The sequence below is a fragment of the Amia ocellicauda genome, chromosome 11, assembly GCF_036373705.1.
Source record: "Amia ocellicauda isolate fAmiCal2 chromosome 11, fAmiCal2.hap1, whole genome shotgun sequence".
Taxonomy (NCBI): domain Eukaryota; kingdom Metazoa; phylum Chordata; class Actinopteri; order Amiiformes; family Amiidae; genus Amia; species Amia ocellicauda.
Window position 1 is genome coordinate 2,440,636 of NC_089860.1, and position 15,668 is coordinate 2,456,303.

Below are 15,668 nucleotides of genomic sequence, written 5' to 3' on the forward strand. Positions count from 1 at the left end.
CCTGTCCACAGAAGCAATCAATCAATCAGATTCCAAACTCTCCACCATGACCAAGACCAAAGAGCTGTCCAAGGATGTCAGCGACAAGATTGTAGACCTACACAAGGCTGGAATGGGCTACAAGACCATTTCCAAGCAGCTTGGTGAGAAGGTGACAACAGTTGGTGCGATTATTCGCAAATGGAAGAAACACAAAATAACTGTCAGTCTCCCTCGGTCTGGGGCTCCATGCAAGATCTCACCTCGTGGAGTTTCAATGATCATGAGAACGGTGAGGAATCATCCCAGAACTACACGGGAGGATCTTGTTAATGATCTCAAGGCAGCTGGGACCATAGTCACCAAGAAAACAATTGGTAACACACTACGCCATGAAGGACTGAAATCCTGCAGCGCCCACAAGGTCCCCCTGCGCAAGAAAGCACATGTACAGGCCCGTCTGAAGTTTTCCAATGAACATCTGAATGATTCAGAGGAGAACTGGGTGAAAATGTTGTGGTCAGATGAGACCAAAATTGAGCTCTTTGGCATCAGCTCAACTCGCCGTGTTTGGAGGAGGAGGAATGCTGCCTATGACCCCAAGAACACCATCCCCACCGTCAAACATGGAGGTGGAAACATTATGCTTTGGGGGTGTTTTTCTGCTAAGGGGACAGGACAACTGCACCGCATCAAAGGGACAATGGACGGGGCCATGTACCGTCAAATCTTGGGTGAGAACCTCCTTCCCTCAGCCAGGGCATTGAAAATGGGTCGTGGATGGGTATTCCAACATGACAATGACCCAAAACACACAGCCAAGGCAACATAGGAGTGGCTCAAGAAGAAGCACATTAAGGTCCTGGAGTGGCCTAGCCAGTCTCCAGACTTTAATCCCATAGAAAATCTGTGGAGGGAGCTGAAGGTTCGAGTTGCCAAACGTCAGCCTCGAAACCTTAATGACTTGGAGAGGATCTGCAAAGAGGAGTGGGACAAAATCCCTCCTGAGATGTGTGCAAACCTGGTGGCCAACTACAAGAAACGTCTGACCTCTGTGATTGCAAACAAGGGTTTTGCCACCAAGTACTAAGTCGAAGGGGTCAAATACTTATTTCCCTCATTAACATGCAAATCAATTTATAACTTTTTTGAAATGCATTTTTCTGGATTTTTTTGTTGTTATTCTGTCTCTCACTGTTAAAATACACCTACCATTAAAATTATAGACTGATAATTTCTTAGTCAGTGGGCAAACGTACCAAATCAGCAGGGGATCAAATACTTTTTTCCCTCACTGTATATATATATATATATATATATACAGCTCTGGAAAAAAAATAGACCACTTAACATTGATTTCTGAACTTGTGGTCTTAATTTTTTCCAGAGCTGTATATATATAAAGCATTTCAGTGCATCAGTAATGTGGGCATAAGTCATGGTAAGGGCAGTGACCTTTATATTACTCTAAAAGGGCTTCTTTTGACAATACATGTTGGAACTTTTTGTATATTATATAAACTAAACATTTTTAAACATTAATATTTGTACGGGGTCCCAATATGTAAGAATTATAGAGGTTACAGTCATCCAAAAAAGAGAATTCAATATTTTATTATTTAATTTAGAACTTCTAAACAATATATTATTATTTCCCTGTTGTTTTGGTGTGGAAAAGAGGGGTATTGTAGTTTGCTGTGCATTGAGGGTTTTGACCTGCTGCTGCTGATTGATTTATGTGTTCAACTCTGAAGTTTTTAAATTAGTTATTTTTCCTCTTCAAATATATTTTATTACCTCTTCCAGTTAACTCCTCCTTTCTTGGATAATGTGTAGGTTCCAAAATTAAAAACCTTTAGTTAACATTTGATTAATAATGTATAGCCCTATAGGTTTGATTTGTGACTCTTGCAAGCCTGAAGTGTGGGTAATACTGTAAAATAACTTCAAGGAGACAATAGTACTTATTCAGTCTGGACTGATTTAGGGCCTCAACCAGAACCTGAGTAAAATTGAGAGAGTAATGGATACTGTACGAAAAACTAGATGTCCTGTGGCTCAGACAGGGATGAATCAAAGATGTACTTTTTGGAAGAGGACTTAGTAGTAGAGTCCAGGGAAATGTAGTCGAGTAGAGGTAATGAGATGGTAATCATATTTAGAAATGTAGAGTCAGAGATGTGGGGAGGAAAGTGGGTTAAGCTGTAGGAGAAACAATGGAAGTAGATAACAAAATGCAAGAAAGCAGGTTCTCATTTGCCTGCTCATAATACTACAGTAAAGTATTGGAACAGTCAAAACATTTGAGAAACACATTCAGATTTTCACAACTCCTCTGATAAATGACACAAGAGACATTGGAGCATTGTATGCTCCTTTTCACATGTGCGTTTCATGTTTCGGTCCACTTCTTGAAATTGGTTTTGCTGACACCCGAACAGGCATTGCCATTTTGCCCATTTTGTTCTTATGCTGGTGGATTTGCATTACTTGCAGTCTCATGGGCAGCTGCTAATGTTAATAATAATAATAATAATAATAATAATAATAATAATAATAATAATAATAATAATATTTACTTCGTAGCAGATTACCTTATCCAGGGCGATTTACAGTCATGCAGTCATGCTTTTCCCATGTTCTTCTGATTTCACAGACCTTGATAAGCACTTGTCCTGGAATATTCTACCTAAAATTACATCAGGTAGTTTAAGTAAATTGTTATTTGCAGGTAGATCAAAAGTTTTGTGTTGGTCAGTTACATTCAGGAGTTTATATAGATGAATGAAATTTCTTCATCATTTTCTCTTATAGTAGTACATGAAAAGCACTAAATATTAATATATTGTGGAGGTGAATGTCAGATGTGGAGTAAGTAATTAAGTGAGATTAGGTAATTGAAAGGACAGCTTTATAATCAAAAATAATGGGTAGGGCGACTATTTGTATAGTCTGCATCATCAGTTATGGAATTATCGATAGTCAAAATATTTGTCATGCACGTCACCATTAGAAATGTATACTAACCCAAAATCATGCTGAGGACAACTGGAAATATGTCTTAGTGTGAATGCTTTCATGAACAAATGAGACAAGGACATTCTTATTCAGATAGCAGACTGACTAATTTGGAGATTGTACATGTTTTTGTCATAGGGAATTAGGCAATAATAGAAATGTTTTAATTATAACTGGTTTGAGAAACATTAGAGGATAATAACCCCACTGTATGTGGTTTGCAGTTATGTAGTCATTGATGGATTAACTTCTTATATTGTAAAAAGGATGTCTAAATGGGTGCTATACAATTTGAATGTCCTGTGAACCTGTGACAAAAACATTAAATTGAATACCCTACAATACAATACTTTTCTACCCTTCACATGTATATGAATTGCATTTACAAAGCATCTGAAAGCCTCTTAAATGTATATGAATTTATATAAACAGACACATATACATGTATTTGGTGTAATATTTTTCAGCATCTGTTTCCAGCATCACCAGTAGGGGGTTCCAAGACCAAGAAAAACAGGCACTAGAAAATGAAGGGATACTATAATTGCACCAGTTCTGAGAGTGTATGTAGCGTTTACAGAGCTGCACAAATTGTATGTGGGCTCTGCCTGAAAATGAAATACACTTAAATAGAACCTCAGATAAGGTGTATTCGATCACTTTATCATATTTATTACCGCTTCTTACTGGCCCTCCAAATGCCTGGTTGGAGCTGCTTTAATATGTTCAGCCAGTGATATTTCTTTGAAAATTGCACTTTTCTCTATAAGTGCATTAATACTATCCCCCCTCCACTCACACACACACTCTTCTGGCATTCTTACTTTGACATCTGACCATTAAGTCACATAAAATGTAATGTAAAGCCCATCAGCCTTTGTTTTATCTTGGGGGGTATATTCCTTATGAATGCTATATAAAAATCCATGGCTTTGCCTCAATAATTAAAACCTGTACACGCAAGTTAAAATTACATTAGTGTCAAGCCTATTTACAATTCCAAGATCAGTGAAACTGAAATTACAGTAATTTCTCAGATTGCTTACTCAAGCACAACCAGCCCTCCAATGCAGTTCTAAGTGCAGTGTTAATTAATACATTTTCTTGGGGTAGGCAGCTGAAAGAACTGGAATGGAAAGGAGTCTGCAAGATCAAGATAACCATGGCAATAAGAGTCTCCCAGAAACAGTTACATTATACATACAATACACATCAAACATTCAGGAGTAACACGGGCTATAGTGGGGACATGGATTACATTGTTCATTATTCCACTGGCTTACATAATTTTCTGGTTACAGAAAGATAACTATCTCTCTGTACAGTATAGAAATCCAGAAGGAAGTTATTTGATTAGTCAAATGGCAAATTGATGTCATACAATGCTGTAAAACTGTGGAAAGTTTATCTCACACTTGGTAAATTAAACTGATAAATAAATGTTTAATTTCTATGTGTTGCGACCGGAACACAGCTGAGTTAACAAGATATTATAGAGTGTTCTGTAGCCAAATCAGGGGACTGGCTTTCATAAGACTTTTTTAAGCATTAAATTGCAAACCAAAAGGTGTCTGGCTATTTTAATATATCCAGTCATTCTGTGTGATGCCAAGTCCCTCATTACAATCCAAGGTATCATTTGAAAAACACCTTTCAAGGCACCGTATAATAAACATACATAAAACCAACCAAACACAAGAAAAGAAAAACACAGCAAGATCAATAAATACAATACAATATATAAACACCATCATGATTTAATAAGTTTGATCCAAACTACATGCATCAGTACATTCAGACATACAAAGGTGTATTATTATTCATCATATATGGCTTGATTTTGAATTTAAATTAATTATGCAAGGCATAATTAGGCAAGATAAACTAATGTTCTAGGTGTACGGAGTCTATATTTCATTATTTATCATCTGTTCTAAAATGAATAAATGAAGCTGCAAAATTCATTATTACAACAATGTTGTATAATTACAGATCATGTTCCTCACTCTTTTCACTGGCTGTGTAGCAAGGCCATGTGTGAGTTGTATATATGCCTGTCTGGCAGGCTGAGATGGAAAGAAAGTGTCTGACAGGCCTATGAGTTGGATTACATAAATATAGCCTATAAATACAGAATTTCTCAGTATTCCATAAAAGGAGCTGAGATATATATCAGTGTTTTGATAATAGAAACAATACAAAAAATGAAGACACCTGTACATGTGTGCTTGTGGTAAAATATATATTTTGCTGTAAAGTGACTTAAACCATTGTGTACTCTCCACACAGCACCAAGAGGTAGAAGAGGCTGGAAAAAATTCTATGCTGTTCTGAAGGGAACCATTCTTTATTTACAGAAGGTAATATGTAACCTAATTTGTGACTCTATGAAAATTACTAGGTTTATATGCTAAATAAAAATATAATTCTCTTGCTATTCATGTAAGTGTGTAACATTATTTCTCATTCTTCTAAAATGTGATTACATTATATATATATATATATATATATATATATGTATGTATGTATATATTGTTTTTTAAAGTTTGATGGACGGCACCTAATTTTAATCTTAAGTATTTGTATTTCAAATGTACATTGTCAGAGAGGTAACAAGCATATTATACACACCATTCTCTGCATATCCCAATAACCAATTTAACAAAAAGCTTCATGCTGCACAGTCAATTCCTTATATAGCACACATCAGTGAGTGCAACACCACTTTTGCACTACCAAACACATTATTACATCTGCATACCCTGTGAATATTAAGTAAAACACATAGAATTTCTTTAACACTAGTTGATTGAGACTTTATTTAGGACCATTCATAGGCATCAATGCTGACAAAAAGTTGCCATTGATTTTCATACCAAAGTCATGATTTGCATAAATGAAATGCAATAACTAGTGTCTATGCCATAATACTTAACTCCCTGAAATAAATATCCTCTACAGTTACAGATTATTTTGATCCTGCATTGGTGAAAAAATGTAAACCATTTCAGTGCAAATCTAGGCTGAGAAAATCCAGAAACCTATTGTTGGAATTTGCTCTGGAATTTATTTGGATGGAGAAAGCAAAACAAACTGGAATAAAACAATTTCAATACCTGACCTATTTAATGGTGTATAACATGCAAACAAATATATTATTTTACATTAATACACACAGTCAAATTTTGTTTGTTTATATGTTTGTTGACAAATGTTTTCAGGGCTCAAAAGTACCTCCATGTAGTTTGAACAAACTCCCTCTGTATTTGAATGTATACTAGTATCAAGCTGTCCGATTAAAAACTATATTTTGTTTCTTGTTCCTAGGATGAATATAAGCCAGACAAAGACCTTTCTGAAGTGGATTTGAAAAATGCCATTCGTATCCACCACGCCTTAGCAACAAAGGCCACAGACTACAGCAAAAGACCAAATGTCCTCAAATTGAAGACAGCTGACTGGAGAGTATTTCTTTTCCAGGCCCCGTAAGCTAAAATTGACTAATACCTTTTCTCAAGAAACTGTACGTTTTCCACAGAAACAAATATGTTGTAGTAGGTTTGCTATTTTAGGCGATCTAAGCTCTGCTGGTACTTTATGTGTTTGTATTGCAAAGTTGTGCAGTAAAGAAGTAGAGGTAAAAGTGTAGTAAGGCAAATTTGACATAGGATTGTAGGTCAACAGTATGTATGTAATTGTATTCCATTTCAATCCGACAAATTCTAGGGCATTCACTGGTTTTACACAATATACATTGTTCATTATCTAATACAGTTTAGTATACTTTCAAAACCTACCACAAGACTTACACCAGAGAACTTTATAGGAAATCTCTCAGCATACATTTGCTATTAATTTCCATTAAGTTCAATTTCTATCAGTCCAGAACAGAGATACCAGTATTAAAGGTGTGAATACTAGTAAAGGAGTTGATTGTGTATAAAGACCTGTTTAAGTCACTCCCCTAAATGTTGAGCAATCAAACCCCTCGTTGCACTCCTCTGTTGTTGTTTTCATTTACACATACAGTGTATACTACTACATCAGTAGAATACTATATCAGTATATAGCAGTATTGATATGGCAATATCACTAGAAAATCCAAAAGATATTTGACCCTGCGTTAAAAAGAATTAGGTGCTTGGATCTCACAGTCAGCATCTAGGGCAAGTGGAAAACCTTTTATATGAGAAGTTTAGAAGTTCAAAATTATGATTCTGTCACATTTAATTTGCACATGTACATGCCATTTTTGTTCTGTTAGTTCCATTAACTACTAATGTATGACCCTGCCCCCAAATAAATGCCCAACACCTGGGGTAACTAGTCTCCTAGCTAACCTACCAAAAATGCAGTTATATAATAATCTTTAGTCAAATAATACAATGTAATGATGCCTACAACATGATGAAGAGCTTCCTAATATTTGTGGTAAAGACATCTATACATCACTAACACTTGTGACAAGTCCTTAATTCATTGTAAAGTTTGAAATCTATTGGGCTGACTTTTTCCATACCCTTCAGGATTTTCCATACCATAGTAAAATGTCCAGTAATCTGCTCTGTTCAAGATTAAAGGTATTCTGTTAACCTGTGCACACATTAAATCCCTTCGAGACCAGGATTTACTTGCCTGTCACTTGTCATTGATCTCTCTCCAGTGCTTCTGTTTTTTGTCTTAAATTTACTTCTCAATTCCCAGGTGAAACCTCTGGTCTGCGTTTCATTGTCGAGCTTTGTTGTTGTCCTTTGGGGTGACTTTGTTAATACTTTTAAGGATTCTAAGTGCTAGTCTAAGTTGAATTAAAACACCTTTGTATTCTCAATTTTCCTTGTGAGCACAATAGCTCATGGTTATTGTGTCTTCACTCTTGTTGTGGTGTCAGCTACCTTAGTTATTAAATGGGGACACTAATGCTTGAGTCCTGAATTCTGCCGTTTCTGACTAGGAAATTAATAATTTCTGTTGGTGTGCCAATCTGCTAGACATTGTGGGCTCTGGAAGGCTGCAGTTCTTACTGCCTCTAATGAGCACCCCTCCTCCTCTTCCATTTTCCTATTAATTCCTCATCAATATGGGGAGCAGGCCTCTGTGTATATATATTTTGGCTGCTCATCCCTCTCCTTCTCATTATTCCCCCAGTGCCTCTACCTCCTTTCCCCTGGCTTCTTACTCTTTCTTGTTGTAGGAGTGTCTGGATTCTGTAGCACATGTTGTGTTATATAGGGTCCTCCTGTACAATCCATGTTTCCTACTGCAAGGTGGATTTCTGTAGTGTGCAGGACATACTAACTGATGTTAAAATGTGCTTGTCTCTCTTAATGACTGCTTGTCCTTTGGGTCCTTTGCAAGATTGAGCACTCAAGACTGCTGGCACTTACAGCTGGTGCTTAATAATCTGTCCAACTAATTTATAGTAAACTGAAAATCTATTCCTGACTAATTTGAGCTCAATTTGGTTAAGTCATTTTGTTGGTGTAACTACCCACATTTCCAAAAATGCAAAAGTAAAGGTAATCTGTTATAAACAAATAAGCTCACATTAAAAACAGAATACAAATAAATGTATTTAGTTTACTCAGCATCTTGCATTGCAATGCAATCAGATATACCTATAAAACATACCTCAAAAGCAAGCATTTCACAATATTATTCTATAATTCCATGAAAGAAATTCACAGTAAACAATTATAAAAGGCATTATCATAACATTTGTAATATACAGTTTCACAATAAAAATATTCTGTACTGTAGTTAATCTTTATCTTTAAATGTAGCTGTAGAATGTCCGTAATTGGGTTTGTTTTTTGTTTAGACAGTAGTTGTTGATTAGTGAATTATATTTTAGATTTTATCTTGAGCTTCTAGATTCTAATTACCACATTAATTAAGTAATCCCTATTGTATGCAAGGCCATTCTGAAAATGTTGGAATGTTTGAAGTAACTATCAAACTTGAAACATTTTTAATTTAATCTCAAAATACAAAATACATACCTCTATACTGAGGATTGTGTGTATTTAAATACCTCAAGGATCACTTTTACTGTTTTATGCTTTTCCTGTGAAAAGCTATTTTGGTTATCTACCCTTTACCTAGGTTCAAAGCAGTTTGTAAAAGTTTGTTTAAAAGCTATTTATCATCCTAAAGAGCAGCATGTTGTGAATCATGATTTTATCATTTTCGGGCAGGAGTGAAGAGGAGATGATGTCTTGGATTCTGAGGATTAACTTGGTAGCTGCCCTCTTCTCTGCTCCTGCCTTCCCAGCTGCCATAGGCTCCATGAAAAAGTTCTGCAGACCACTTCTACCTTCATCCACAACCAAACTTTCCCAGGTTCTGACCTGTTTTTACAATCAAAGATCACCTGTCGAGTTATGTTCTGCATGTCTTGCACAAGACATGTTCTAGCTTTCACTAATGTCTAATGCATGTCTTTTTTACTAAGATAAATGTCTGTTTGTTCTTTATCTGAAATATCATAATTCTGCTGAGTCAATGCCCATGTGTGAGCAATCACCCAACCCCAACTTTGGGTAGAAATTCAAATTTCCTAAGTTTATTTCCTGTTTTTAACAAAATCAATCTGAAATCAAATATTTGATTTGCAGCCAAAATAGGGGATGCCAATGTCTTTAATTTCACTTTTTCACATTCTAATACATATCCCTTTTTTAACACCAGCTGCATATTAGAAATATAAAATTCTCTGGATCTGCAAAGAAAATAAGTTAAATAATCAATCCTTACCTAAATTATCCCACTCCCAGTTACTATAGTGTGGGCAAATGACCAAAACTCTGATCTCCTATACCATCTAAAAGCATTTTTCTGTAGATTTTATTTATACTTTTTGCTATACTAAGTTTACTAAGAAACTCAAAATGTATACAAAATACAAAAATGTATATAATACAGTCTTATCTTGTCGTGTCAATCACACTGATATATTAAAATGACTTTCAGCAAGAATTATTATCCATACAAAATGGAATAGTGTCAGTGTTCAATTTAGAAAGATGTTGAGAGACTTTAACACTTTTATTTTGCAAACAGAACTAAATATTATTTGAAAGCAGTAATATTACAGACAATTGGAAACATAATTGCAAGCAGATAACATTTACAAAATAACATAACTGTCATAACATAGTACATTCCATATATTGTATACCATGCTTTGAGGAAGTTTACATTTTGCACTCAAGATTATTATGTAATCAGGCTGCATTGTTTGAGTCAAGATCTTTGATTGTTTCATTTCAAACATGCATTTTCTTTAACGTATTCCTCAGAAGGAAAGGTATCGCTGGTTTCCTTAGAGTTTAGACATTCTGAATTGTCAAGTGTTATAAAAGAAAGGCAGTTTCTTTGTTGCATGTCTCTGTCTGGACAGCATTGCAGTGTTCATCTGAAGGTTGTCATGACAACCAGCAGCTGTATCTATTGAGATCAATATAAGGAGGAAGGATGGCGGAGTCTGGCTGTGCACTGCAGAGGAGCTGAATGCACCCCTTTGTATCCTGTCTATAAACCATGCCCTTGAAAGAAGGGATGAGTTTATCTGGTATTTGGAGAAATCTAAAAGATTTGCTAATATCTATTTCCCAAGATCTCTCTTCACCTCCTTCCTTGTACATTTATTTTTGCATTCCTCTGTAAAAAGACTCACACTAGGGACATCTCTAATTATGTGAAAACAAATGTACAGAATATTTCATTTGGAGAATTACTAATTTCAAAGAGAGCTTATTGTGTAATGTCTATGGTTGGCACATGACAATAACTGGAACTGTATATCAATTTTATACAAATTGGCTGCAATTATCAAATTAAGCCATCTATGCTCGTAGGAATTTGCAGATGTCTGCATTGAAAGGTTCACAAAATTATTGCAAATTAACTTTTTAAACATAAGAAGAAGAAATGTCAAGTCCTAAGATTTAGTTTTGACAGGTTTATGTCAGTCTTGTAAAAATAGTTGTATTAATTCCTCTATATAGCTGTTCTAATTTAGCTTTATCTCCTGAAATACATATTGTGATGGGGCTCTCAGTGTTTAAGGACACAAATGTTGGAATATGGTGCAAAAGTGTAGAGTTTACAAAACCTAGCTCTTTTTCAAGTCTAACTAAACACATGTAAACAAATCTCTCTCTAAACATAAACAAAGTAGCAACCAATCCAAAGTCTGTAATCAAAATAGTTGTCATACATCATGCAAACTCCCATTACTGTTGTTCTCTTTCTCTCGCTTTTCTCCAGCGCTCTCCTCCCAGACTTGCCTCATACCTATCCAACCCAGGAAGTTGGGCTCTCTCGGTTTTATGAAGGAGGGGAGCCAGTAGCGTATAGAAAAGCGGGTCAGCTGTTCTGCTGATCCTTCCCTCTTCCGGGGTCTGGGGAAGTGCAGGGCAGGGCAGGACCTCCTCGCCCAGCACAGCGTCACAATATTTAATAATTATTTTCCTCATATAGTTCTGTTTCTATTATTATCCAGTAGCATGGATACACTTTGTCATAGTAGTCATGCACGGCCAACTTATATTGCCCATTTTTTATTTATTAAACAGCTTATGCTTACAGTATGGCATCAGAGTATGTGTTCATTGTGTTTCTTTCATCGGCATCTGTGCTCTTACCTTCTTAAAACTTGACCCTGCAGAGTTCAACAGCAATATAAATCTGCTTTTTGTTTTAGCAAATTAGTTGATATGCTTAATTTTTCTCAGTTGTTAGCAATACATGTTTGATATACCAGACCCTTCAGCTTCAGTACTAAAATATTAGTGTTAGTAAGAGTGTGTCGAACCGGTAGAAGAGTCAACAGTCAAATTGAGTTAAGGCTCGGTAAGAACATTTTAAATACAAATAAAACAAGAAAATGCAATGTGTGTTCTGTTTTCCTTCAGATAATTACATTCTGGATTTTAAATAAATTGCATTAACATGCTTATCTTTGCTTTTAAGCTATTATTTTAATCATATTTTAATTTGCTTTTAGTATACAGAGGCAGCACATCATTAACAATGATGAAATCTAATATATTTTTTAATCTAGTGATTCACCCTCTCTATTTTATTTTATTTATTTGTTCTTTTAGGAGGGGTACCAATCAACATCCTCTCTAAATTGGCACTATGACATAAATACAATAAATTGCTAAATATGTTACAGGAAATTAGTGCAGGGGAAGCTGGTAAAAGGTGATTGCTCTGGCATGGCAATATCTTGTTTATTACAGTCTTACATTTTTTTAAATTTGCTTATGTTTTTGGCCACTTTATTATTATTTTAAATATATCATTTCGGGAACAAACATAATGCAGTGCCTTATTATCCTTCATTGAATTGTTAAACATTTCAATTGTATTTGTAACGTAAAGGATGTAGAGATGATAGAAAATGCAATAGTCATATTCATACAAGTACAAAATACATAATTTATTGTTTTGGCATGCAGCAGACCATTTGAAATAGTTTGACGTTGTATTTTTGCTGGACATCTCAATGTAAAATAGCCGTTACTAATATTTTTCACTTCGTAACTTTAGAATTATCATAATTGTTTACAAAAGGCAACATTTAACATTCAGATAATGTTACCTATGTTCTTATACTTGCTCATGAAGCATACTTCTGAATTATATCTTCTGAATGCATTTTGGATAACATCCAATGGAAATTGAAATCAGAGCCTTCCTTACCTTCCAAATCATCACATTATTTCAGTCAAAAACTTAATTGCAGCTGCAATGTTGAGGTCATATTACTCTAGGGTATTGTTATCTATCAATTAATTCACATTTATGGAGGACATTATTTCAACCCAAATTTGCCAAGTTCATGCCCGAAAAAATAAAAAAACCAATAGACAAAGTAAGGTTAATATAACAGAAATATTTTTAAACAATCTCAAGGACCTAACTGCAATAGCTGCACAAACTTATTATAGATTGTGATTGTTTATTTTTTTACCACCCTGTGTTATGAAATCTAACGCTACCTCATTCTCTGTTTAATGGCCTACTTCCTAGGAGGACCAGCTGAGGTCACATGAGAGCAAGTTCAAACAGATAGCTGCAGAAGTGGAGGAACATGGAAAAAACCCTCCAGATAAAACTCTGAAAACAAAAGAAACAGAGGAATACCGTCTGAAGGAACATTATTTAATATTTGAGGTGAGGTAATTGTTCTTTCCACACCCTTACATCAGATGTCTGCACCCTCAGAAAGGGTTATAGGAATATTCTGTGCTAGTTACATCATTGGTGCATAAAATATAACCTTCTAGATTGATTAATTGAAAACCAACCTTGTCTAGTCTAAAATATTTAACCATAGATATTTTCCAAATTCATTACATTTTGTGACCTTTTAATATTGACCCTGTGTTGTTACAAAAAGGAACATTTATAAATATGTTTATCTTTTTTAATTAACCTCCTCTAATACAACAGATATCCCACTTTTTATGATTGGGACAAATCACAAATCAAAAACTGAATAGAAAACTCTTCATGCACTTTATTTTATGTTTTTATATTAACTCCTTCTCTGTATTTGTATTCATCAAGCTACCTTAAATGCTGAGAGGACAGGAGTCATTAAAAACGTCCCTACTACATTGAACAGGATTACCCTAATCTGCATTGTAAGAAAGCATGCACTGTGCAAGCCTTTGTTATCTATATTGAGCTCTATTGAACTTACTGCTCTTTTCTAATTTATCTCCACAGAAAAGTCGATATGAGACATATATTAACCTCCTGAAGGCCAAGCTAAAGGTAGAAAGTGATGATCTGGAAAAAATAGAGGCAAGCTTATTCACCGGAGAAGGGAATGAAAGTTACTTGCGGAAGACGCAGTCCAGCCCCTCACTAAATCAAGGCCACATGTCCTTAAATGGGAAAGCTGACAGCAAAGAAATTGCAGAACAGACATGTTAAAGAGGACAGAAGCCAATATAAAAAAAATGATATTTGGAATTCACAGAAGAGCACAATTTACTGTTCCACGTATGACTCACGCTGGGCAGAGGCAGCATCATAAAACCAGTCCATAGTGTGATAAAGTCAATTTACCACAACAGTATGTATGTTCTCTTTGTAACATGGTGATAACTTCTGCTTTTTTAGTGCTTATATAAATCTTGAATCCACTTTATCCACCTATTTAAACAAATGGGGAATGAACCAAACTCACCTTGATATCAGCACGCTGACTGCCACTTGTATGTGCAATAATGGACACATCTTCATGGCCCCTTTGTGGTCAGATTCCCTTGTGGCAGGCATTTATGTTAGTAGTCTGTCAAAATGCAGACACCATTTACTTTTTGCTACCATTCTCTGGAAATAATGCCTTGATTATAGCAAACTACTAAGCAGCAGGACTGCAGTACCAGTGTTTTTCTTGTAGCAGAAATCGCTGAAGTGAAATAAGTGCCACAGCCTACAGTATCTCTGACTAAAACAACAGATTTTGGACTCACCAATTTTTACATTGCCCACAAATGCCAGGCAATAGGCATAGTAACTGCCTTTTTTATGTCCGAGAACTGTATGATTAAGCTAAATGTAAAGAAAAAGTGTTTGGAGGGAAGGTGTATAGGTACTAAATAAATGTGTCCTAAGGATGAATGAGTTAAATGGTACAGAATGTACTTTTGTTTAGAAAGAAAACAATTCTTCTACAATTCAGTATGGGTGCTGGACAGTTCTGGAGTAAGTCTTTTTAATAGAGGTGTGCTGAAAAGAACTAACAAGAAATACGTGAAATATTTTTTTTGTATTCATATCAACAACTTTCGTATTACAAGACAGTACCATATTGTTATGGCAAAAGAGCTGGCAAATATAATCCAATGCTTTTAGGTAGAATAGTGCTGTTTTAATACATGATTTTTGTTTTGTTTTTATATTTCTTTATGAAGGATTTTCTTATTAATTTTTAGATAGGCCTTGCCTTTTGACTGTTCCATAAATTGATTAAATTGCACTTTATGTGACTGCTTTTTGTTTTCCTTCATTGTAATTTATTTAAATATTTATTATTGTTATTATTATTTTATTATTTGTTTTTTGGGGGGTTGGAAAAATTATAAAGAACCATTTTGCTGGAATCTAAGGTTATTAGTGAAATTACTTTCTAAAGGTTCTTTTTATAAATATTTTGGATTACTTTTTATTTATTGATGATTGTATGCTGGACATAAAGGTTAAATGTAAATTTGATCATTTCGAAGGGGATTCATAGAGTCTAAGTTGAGAAAAGTTAAAATCTTGAAAGCAATCCATGCATATGAAAATAGTTAATGTGTTGATTCTTAATAAAATTACATGTCCACTTATACAGAAATTATACATGTATCCTTTACGCTTCTGCAAAATGTTTAATAAAATGGTCCTCCGGCATCAATGTTTCTGTCCATTTTATCTTCCCATGTTTTGTCAGGAGTTGGACAGTTCACACATATTTGCAATGTATATTTTGAACAGGAAGTTTGGACTTGATCTAATTATCCAACATGATTCAGTTTGTCTTATGCCATTTTCCTTGGGTTTGCTTATTTTTCCGACTGTTTTTTTTTTGTCCCATGGATCATCTTGAGGGAGATGGGAAATCTGTTAAATTGTTCAAATAAACAGAGGTGCAGTGTTATTGA

At 35.0% G+C, this 15,668-nt stretch overlaps 1 protein-coding gene across 1 annotated transcript in view; it reads left to right on the top strand.

Annotated features, from left to right (window-relative positions):
- Positions 1-15,417, top strand: part of psd2 (pleckstrin and Sec7 domain containing 2) — a 189,838-nt gene extending 174,421 nt beyond the window's left edge. Inside the window, exons 11-15 of the mRNA XM_066716375.1 lie at positions 5,287-5,357; positions 6,325-6,482; positions 9,192-9,336; positions 13,039-13,182; positions 13,741-15,417. Of these exons, the coding sequence (XP_066572472.1) occupies positions 5,287-5,357; positions 6,325-6,482; positions 9,192-9,336; positions 13,039-13,182; positions 13,741-13,950 (728 nt within the window). The 3' untranslated portion in view covers positions 13,951-15,417. The remainder of the gene's footprint in view (positions 1-5,286; positions 5,358-6,324; positions 6,483-9,191; positions 9,337-13,038; positions 13,183-13,740) is intronic.
- Positions 15,418-15,668: the final 251 nt, after the last annotated feature.